General features: G+C 31.7%; 1 protein-coding gene across 2 annotated transcripts in view; it reads left to right on the forward strand.

Annotated features, from left to right (window-relative positions):
- The window catches only part of LOC117233038 (SKI family transcriptional corepressor 2), a 29,754-nt gene extending 20,215 nt beyond the window's left edge, over positions 1-9,539 (forward strand). For both annotated transcript variants that reach the window (XM_033492916.1, XM_033492917.1), the window contains exons 6-7: positions 5,311-5,440; positions 8,044-9,539. In XM_033492916.1, the coding sequence (XP_033348807.1) occupies positions 5,311-5,440; positions 8,044-8,144 (231 nt within the window). In that variant the 3' untranslated portion in view covers positions 8,145-9,539. The remainder of the gene's footprint in view (positions 1-5,310; positions 5,441-8,043) is intronic.
- Positions 9,540-10,208: the final 669 nt, after the last annotated feature.

The following is a 10,208-nucleotide window of genomic DNA, read 5'->3' on the forward strand; positions in this document are numbered from 1 at the left end:
ATTCTTTCATGTTAAATATTTTACATGATATATATCATTAATGACAGATATTTATAATACTTTAATACACCTATTATTAAAAAATAATTGATCAGTTTGCCAATATTACGCTATAGATGTTCACAAAATTTTCTCCAAAAATCAATACATTTTTATCATACTTCTTTATCTTCATCTATGGATACCGTATTATTTACTTTTCGGTTTTATCCTATTTTTCTCTCACGAATCGTCCTCAAATTTTTCGAAACTCTCCAATGCCTGTAAAAGTACCGATAGCATCTATGCTTATCACGTACAAGCGATATAATAACAAGGTAATCTGCTAAGATACGTAGCTTGGTTCGTACACCTTGAATTTTCGCAATCGTCTCTACTTTTTCTAACCTCACCCTTTGTTTCTTGTCCGAGATCTATCATTCGGACAATTTACCCAAGGGGTTATGTGAGAACGTGCAGGGAAGTTGGAGAAAAAAAACGAAACACTATGTCATTCGTTGCGTCTTCAATGCGCAACTCCTACGATGATAAAACGCAGTTATTTATCTTTTGCTTGTACGTGAAAAGCATTCCAAAAGAATATAACAAAGTATCACGCTATTACGTCTACTATTTTATAGTAAATACCACAAATAATTTCCTATACCTTTTATATTTCTACATCTAATAATTTTCTACATTTTCTAATATTTCTTTTAATTAGTTCTAAAGTTAATAAAAAGGATGATACTGAGGTTGATCATTTCTATTGATTATGGAGCATACGGCGTTGAAATCCGCAAATTATCGTAACGAATCGATCGGTTACGAAAAGCCAGTTCATCGCTCAGATTTGCTCGCACATGCAACGAGGTTGCACGGATGTTATAAACAACATATGTGCCAATTGTAAGGATACATGGGGTACCTTACTCCATCGAACACCTGTTCGTTGCCATACGCATTCCCAAACCATACTTCTCGCCAATCACGCTAGCAAGCTCTGTTCCGTTACAATTATGCGAATTTACGCGTGTACTACTATTTTTAGACTGCCGATGTTTGTGCAGTTATAGGAAATTTAAATACACGAAAAGGAAGTTATATGAAATGCAGTTATAGGAAATTAAAATACCCATATTATTCGAAAATAGAAAAAATATTCACAGTACTAATTATATATAACGTTTACAGAGTAGAAGAAATTTGTACATGAATTGATAAAAATATGAATTTGTATAAACACTCATAGTTTAATTATTGGATACAATGTGTTTTGTGCGATAGATATTTGCAAAGAAACAAGTATTCTTAACACTTGAATACCGAAATTATGAAATTTGTACATAGATACGATGGTAAACAAAAGTATTGGCGCAAACTAGCTTTCCTAGTAAGTAAAATACCGCGAAAGATTATCTACCAAATATTGTAAGCATTATACTTTCGGTAGTTTAGATAACTTTTCGTATTGCCTACATATGTACACTTTGTGCAATTTTCAAATTCTCTATAAATACATAAAAATCCGCGATTTAATTAACTCTTTGATGCATAGTGGAATAAAGGGTCCTGCTGCTTTGATAGGTACTTATACATTCAAAGTGGAATGTTTCTCATCCCTCCTCAAATTATAAGATCGAAACACAGTAACACCATCGACTTCATCTTGCCATAGATATAACTAATGCATGTTTGATGGACGCACAGGTAAACGCATGTACTTACTTACTTACTGATTTGGTCAATACGTGTCCACAATACATCCAGAACGATCGTAGTTATAAATAAATTTTCTGTGTGACTATGGTGTTTCTTCTTTTTTGTCTTGAAATTTTGCGCCCCAGACAGTTAAACGGTACAAATTACCAGTGGAAATTAAAACTAGAATCGCGCGGAACATGTGAATTTCGCAATCCGCATGGCATCGTGAGAATCGTGGCTCAAAATATAACGTGGAGCGCGTCACAGCAATCGCAGAGATGCACGATTCTAGATATCGAACAGGCAAAACCGATTGCAAAGCGTGATGCCTCCATCAGCCTCTAATGAAATATTCAACCCGGCCGTAGAACGATTATGTTGTCACGTAACGCCGCCACGGAAGCCACGCCGATTACATTTACTTTGTGATCCGCGAGAGATTGGTCACCGCTGTCTGTTAACAACCTTCATGTTGCCATTAATGCACGCTCCACGGAACCTCTATAGTATTGCGAGGAATTTTCTAGCAAATAGAAATTTCTCGAAGTAATATTGAAAACAGCCGAGCAGCGACCTCATCGCAGTAATAAACGACGATGATGATAGATTTATTGATTCCTCTATGACGCTACAGGAATTTTGGTTAAGGTGTATCTCATCTAGCAAACTAGCATAAACAGCTAACTTGCAATAAATATCTTACAACTGTAACTTCGGATTTTCGGCTAAATTTTGAATGTAGGTATTTTGTCGGTTTATTTAAGGATTACCTCAATTTTCATGAGATACAGGCTAAACATTATAAAAATTGGGAAAAGAAATTAAATAACAAATAATGTATAAATACAATAATAAATGAAAAGAAGTCACAAAAGTATGTTTTGGAGCAAAGTCTATCGATTAAAATCTACCCTTTCTAATGTTTCGACTCGTTGAATTATTTCACAATAGATAAATCGACCCTCTTATGCCCCTAGCGCGTCTCGTCAAGCTCCTGTGTACACAAAACGTAATTACTTGAAATCCCAAACACCATGAAAATTTTATCGGCGCCTTACTCGTCCTGATCTATTATAGTATCGAATAACGACCAATGAACGACAAAATGGAATTAAAAATTTTAATTAAGAAGCCTCTTTTAACGTTCAATGGGTCATCTTTGTAAAAATCATATTATGAGAATCTATGGTAGAAAAATGATCACCCTTATTTGCATAGTACTATTATTTAAATTAGCTTTCTTTAAAGTTTTCAAAAAAATAATGCAAGAGAAAATGAATATAGGAAATAAAAAATAATTTATTTTCCAGTAAAAATGTTATTCTTCATTTATTTTCTGTGTGATAAACGGCATGTAGGATAATACGTAAAATATAATTGAAATAGGCACATGTTTTTATAAGATAAAAATAGGAATTTAAAAATACAACATTAATAAATATTAAGTAGTTGAAATTAAACATTTTATTATATTCTCCGATAATGTTTCCAATCTTCCTACATTATAGCGAAGCGTTATTATTAACCTTTTGTTTCATAAAAGAGAAATGGTGCTAACAAATGTGAAATATTAACTGATTAAAATTAATTGATTATACATTTTCCTCGATATACGAGTTCGTTCATTTAAGGCTTTTAATATCAACCGTCATAAATTTTGTTATTTCTCCTGCAATTTTACGATCTTCATTTAGTACAGTATTGTATTGTAAAGATAAATCAATATTTCATTGTTTTTATGATAGCTACAATAAAGATTCGAGCGTGCAAGAATATAATAAATATTAAGTGCAATTAAAATTATGATTGTTCATTTCTACTATACGTGCGTGCATCTAATAATCGACTTCTATCTTTATTTTATTACTTGATAAATATTTTTCAGATTGTATCTCTTTTAAAGTTTCTTTGTATAATCAATTTTATAATAAGATATAAAATATATTAATTAATAATAATTTTTCATATACATGTACAATTATCTACATTTAATACACCAATATTTGATATTACCAAGCAATAATTAACATTGGAACAATAGAACGGCCACTATGTTATATTTTCAATTTACTAAATTAGAACTGGGCATAAAAACTCATTTCCCAATCGAGTGTCTTATTTAAGTAAAATGTACGATTAGTATCTGATGTTAGTCAGAGAAGTCGATGCTCTGAAATTATACAGCAGGTTTGCTTGCAACACATTATGTGTCATCGATTTTTCTGATATGATTCAGTGATTAAATCAGTTCTATGAAACAGCCGCGTGACAGACATTATTTAAAAATCAGCGTATACCTTGATCTCCGTTCATTTCGTGACACGAAGCACGCGAAAACTATGAATACTAGGCATTCGACACGCGAGGTTGTATTTTTAAAGAGTCTTAGTCTTGTGTCTTTTACTAACGTAAATTACTATTTCATTTATTGTTTCGAAATATAAATAAATAATGTCAAACGAATCATTAGTTACAATTAATTATTATTGTTTGAAAATATGAGTAAATAAAATCGAATTATTATTTCATTTGTCGTATGACAAACATAAAATAAATGTACTATAGCAGCTACTGAAGTGTTCCCTGAAATAATTTTTAAATGGACTTAAATTACGCAAAAAACTATGCATAGACTATAACTTACATTAGGATAATTGAATTGCAAATGATAATAACGAAAAATACAAAAAATAGCACACTGACACTAACTTCTACTTTATATCCAAATATTTCCAAAACGCGAAAATGGTGGCATATAGTAAAAAGGGACGACAACTTCCGGAACCAGGAATAATTCACGCGAATTGATCGGCGCCGTGTCGAGGGATTAAATTAATTTAAGTAATTTGACGATTGCTATCGGCGGAAACATTAAATAAAGTACCACGTCCCGCTTGTACAGGTAGCTGCGTTTTAGATTATAGATCGTCGAGTAAACCAACGTTGGTCACAACACATCAACAGGATTGTGGCCATCGTTGCATAACTGAGTGGTCGTTCATGATGATTGGATGGTCATGTTCACGTTAGCTGTCCTTATTCCATTCAGTCATTTGTCATTAACGGGAAAAAGTGAACGTCACCTCTGGACACGTGTTTATGGCTGAAGTTTAACATCATTCTTCGATTTTTAAATCCGATTACTATGGTTCTAGTGGTTAACCCTTTTGAACGATTGAAAAATAAACGTCCTTTTGTCGCATGTATTCGTAATAATATAGTAATATAGTAATAATTTGAGAAATACTTTAATTACATAGAATTTTGTATAACTTTGTGTACAAAAGACAAGGAATGATAAGATAAGGATATATAAAAGAAATAGAAGATTTCATCTTTACAAATTACGGAAATATTGAGATTATTCTAAATCTCGAAAAATTTGACCACGAACAAAATGTTTCGCATCATAGGATGTTTCTTCGAACAAAACAATTCATTCCTTAAGCATTTCACCATATTAAAAATAACGGAAACAATGCTTTGTAATAGGTTTACTGAGCGCCCTAAATGTAATACGTTTTTCATATTTGTAAAAAACATTTACTAAAATGAATATTTTGCTACTTATTAATGTGAAAAGATTTCGAAAAACTAAAATCGATATTCCGATTGATTCTGTCTTAGGAACGAGAAGCTGAAAAGATAGCAGAGGAGACAGCAGCTATGCGTGACGTTAAACCAGAACTTCAACCTGCAAGAAGTCCCGACACCTGGCAAGGGAATAGCTTTTACCGGCATCTCAATGTAATAAAAGGTATGTAATATATGTATAGTCACATAATACCAAATAGATATTGTTTCTTTTTACTTACAAAATGTTCTGTTTGTAGTATAATCTTTATAATTTATAAGTAATAATGTTGTAAGTAAAAATGTATGTGGGAATCGTGTTAACAGAATTTATCTAGGAAAGGAAAAATATATAAATTCATTTATTTAATTTCAGCAGTCGATAGTAAAATATATAATATACAAATACAAATTACATATAGCATCAATTATCAACTATTTAACCCGAAAATAATTCCTACTAAAATCCATGAAAATATCCTCGCCGTATTTTCAAAAATTCCAATGTATCATTATGATTATTTCCAATCAACTCCAGAAACCAAACAGTAACGAAATTGCTGCCTAACATCTCTAACGTGATCGCTTGCCACTTAGAGAAAATCTTCCAAAATAATTACCATTCGACAACTAAGCAATAGAAATTATATCCAAATATCGTCGTTTAGAGACAATTCTGTAAAATAATTACCATTCGACAGCTAAATAATATAAATGATAAACATCGCTTTGGTAAACGTTTAATCTGCTCGGTATTTTGGACTAGCTTCTCCTCTGTTATTAGCAATTAGTAATTAGCGTGGCACGAGTGGTGCAAAGGAAGCTCGGGAGTTTCAATTAATTAGAGTAATTAGTTGCGACCAGAGTGTTAACTGAGAACGGAGGGTTGCCTCGATATCAGACGCGGGGGTGGATCTTGGAGTTGGTAATAACAGGAAAAGGGGTTGAGGGTGAACTCCTCTCTCGACGAGGAGGCGTGATTTCCGACGACGCTTGCGCACTTTCGCTTCTCGAGTTCAAGTATGGCACGATGCAATCAAGTTTAACTTTCCTTCCGTTAGAAACGAATTCCTTCCTTGTTTCTAAAAAAAATGTCTAAATACAGTCTACAACTCTGTTTAAATTATAGAGTTCGTTGCAATTAATTTTCTTTAATATAATATAAAAGATTATGGAATTATCGGGTTTGATTTCTTATATATTTTTACTATTATCTATATAATTTATATAATTTAATATTATATAATTTAGCATGCACATAATATAATTGTATATATTTGTTGAAAATGACAACGTGAGTTCGTGCTCGCCATCCATATGTAGATGCGTTAGTTATAAGAAATAGTAACTAGAGGATGATTCTAGTTACAATCGATAGATTTAATCGATAGGCTTAAGATGCCTTTTTGTTTTTATCCCCAGTTTTTGTAAGCGCATGCAATAAAGGTTTTTTTGGCTCAGAACGGTGTGATAGATTTATCCATTCAATAAAATAATAACTATTCTGATCTTACCATTGAGTATAGAAATAACAACAATATTTTTGTGTATACATTATATTTTTTTCCTTTCTCATGCAGTTGTTCTCTTCAAACATTAATACTAACATGTAAACATAGAGAAAACACAGAGATAAAGATACACAAATAATCAATGAAAAATATGTTTAGAATATTATGTATATGTGTGTTGCATACGTTTACTTATATGAAAGCATATAATACTTCGGCTGGAGCAGGAATCACGACATTGAAAACGACCGTAAGCTGAAAATAACGAGATAATCGATCTACCTTATATATGAATGCCAACATGAGATCATCGATAACAAACGAAAATGCTTTGACTAACGTAGACTTCTTGAAGAGAAAGCTTTTGTCCATTATATCGAATCCCTACAGGATATAATTTACCGTATTTACAATTATTCAATAATGTTCCATGAAATGTAATAAAAAATTCCATACAATGCAATGGAAAAGATAGAGAAATGAGCGAGGAAATGTTCAGAATGCAATGGTGGAATGTCTGAGCATTTGTTGCAGACAAAACAGTTTTTTATAAATTTATCCTAATATTTTTTTGTTCGCAATGATTCACGAAGAATCAATTAATGCAAATAAAATCGTAGAGTTCCCTTTAAAAAAAGTGCAATTGTACCTTACAACTACACCGAGACACTTCTGAAAAAAATCGCACTGCATGATGATAGAACTTGACAAACGATGCAAAACTTGCCTCTACAATTTTATTCCATCTGCAATAGGAACAGAGTTATAGTTCGAGCCAGTTACTAGATTCAACCTGTATATGCACATCCATCGTGATACTTTTCTCATTAAAAATACTCAATTTCTTAGCGATGATCAAGTTCTAAAAAACAACAATCGACTTACCACAATCTAATACTATCTCTGATTCACAATATGTACTATGATTCTAATCTGCCACAAAACATAATTATTCCTTATTTCTAGAACTACATTGCTCTTATATTAAATTTATATATCTTTTATTAAATTTTTTATATTAAATTTTTCATAGAAAAAAATAGGAGAAAGAGAAAGATACCAATCGATATGACGGAACCGATCGAAAGAGCTCACCTTTAATCGCGCCCAACTTGCTCGACTAACTTTTCAATTTCGCCGGAGACCATTCGCCCGGTTCATTACCCATTCAATCTAAATGAATAAATGAAACGGTTTTTCGATTTTGTTTGTTTCCTTTGATTTGGCTTTGCACGCGGAGCGGAATTTTGTTAATTTTCAACAATGATGATTGCAGGAAGTGAGCCGAACGAGAGAACGAATGCGGATTGTTCCGCTTGCCATCCACGAGGAATATTTTACGGCCAGATTCATAGCCCGTCTGCGCCCACTAATTAATCGACACGAGATGCAGTAGCAGCTGAAAGAGGATGAAGAGAAGTAGTGTGAGGGATGGAGGTTAAAGAGAGAGAGGGAAAGAGGGAGAGAGAAAGGATGGAAAGAAAAAGAAGAGGAAAAGAGAGAACGGACGAGTAGAAGAGGGAAAGAGAGGGAATGAGGTAGAGAGTAATTCAAAAAGACACTGTAAATTAGGGGTCTCCGTCGGCATTCAGCTTCGGATCCGGTGAATTCCAATTAGTTTAAAGCGCGTTGATCTGATGGCTCTCTTTTGCCTTTTTGTCTTTTTGTAAGTGTACAATGAGAAAATTGGGAATTTATAAATTTTAAGTTGGAAAAATAAATGTCAAATATCCAGGATCTTTCTATAACAATATACTTGAAAATTTTTCATTTAAAGTACGTTGGCTTTTATAAGCGTTAAATGAAATTTCTAACTTACAAATGAAACTATATCCAGTAATAATTATAATTAATTTCAAAATTTTTCGGTAGTGAAGTTAAAATTAATAAAAGTAAGAATTGATCGATACAATTCATTATATTTATTAATTGATAAATTATTGCGCAAGAAGGCCCAGAAAGTTAGACGATGGAGATCCTTATTTTAAATAATCATTTCACTTTCTAACCTCTCGATTTTTCCATTGACGCAATCTTTCACCAGGCGAATCTCATTCAATTTTCATCGCGGAGACGTAGCAAAACTAGTCTTAATCGAGTAGTGTGGATAAAAATGTTACGTATTTTTTATTATTGAGCAAACTCACGAAATGCACGAAGACACGAAAAAAACACAAAAAAATTTGATCGTCGTCCTCGTTCTTACGCTCATAATTAATTTTGTAGATCAATTACGCTCGCACAAAAAACACTATTATAAATATTCGTGTAACTAATTTCCACGATATAGATACATATACATAAAGAACTTCGCTCAAAACTTGTACGTATCTAGAGATATTTATTTTCGATTCTTATGGTGAACTATATGAATGCGTATAATCATCAAGTTTCGTGCACATAGAGAATTGTTTGTATTACAAAACTTTGTAATTTTACGAACAATTGAACTGTACGTACGTGTGTAAATGGCAGGAAAAATGCAGTTAGTCACGAACTTCAAATACGATGACAGAAACTTGATTGTGGAAAGGACGATCAATAGTCAATTATACTTCTCCCTGGAATTAAAATAAATTATTCTTTGACGTTAACTAATTACAGAGAAATTACAGAGAAAAAAATGGAGTTCATATCAAAAACTATCTTTGACAACTTTTATCATTATCTGTTATAAAGATATTCCAGCATTTTTAGCTTTTGTCTAATCAATCTGCCCAGTATTAATTCAATAATGATTATACATATATACAATGACAAGTGCATAAATATAGAAATGTTACTCGTAAATTCAACTATATATTATTATATAATTCAATTATAAATTGTATTACGAAAGAATTTATTTCTACGATACAAAATTTCTTATACTTTCAAACGCTGTACCTAAATAAAGAACAATGTTTCAATTTTTATTTCGAGTAATTAATTATAAAATAAATTAAGGTAAATTTAATATTAGAAGAAAGAATCTTATATTAAATTTACCTTAATTTATTTTATAATTAATTACTCGAAATAAAAATTGAAACATTGTTCTTTATTTAGGTACAGCGTTTGAAAGTATAAGAAATTTTGTATCGTAGAAATAAATTCTTTCGTAATACAATTTATAATTGAATTATATAATAATATATAGTTGAATTTACGAGTAATATTTCTATATTTATACACTTGTCATTGTATATACGTATAATCATTATTGAATAAATAATATATATATATATACAACCTGCGCTTGCTATTGTATATTTCACGCACATTATTTTATTCATGTGGCAATATGAAATTAATTAATGCCTACTTAACTTATTCATACTACGGAACTGAAGCATTTCTGCAACGAAACATATTTCGATTTCACGATCATTGGTATGAATTCCAGGGTTAAGTACGATTCACTAAGACGTGCATGCACAAACATGCATACGAGGATTCCTT

The sequence above is a fragment of the Bombus vosnesenskii genome, unplaced genomic scaffold (assembly GCF_011952255.1).
Source record: "Bombus vosnesenskii isolate JDL3184/JDL3185 unplaced genomic scaffold, Bvos_JDL3184-5_v1.1 scf7180000013294, whole genome shotgun sequence".
NCBI lineage: Eukaryota > Metazoa > Arthropoda > Insecta > Hymenoptera > Apidae > Bombus > Bombus vosnesenskii.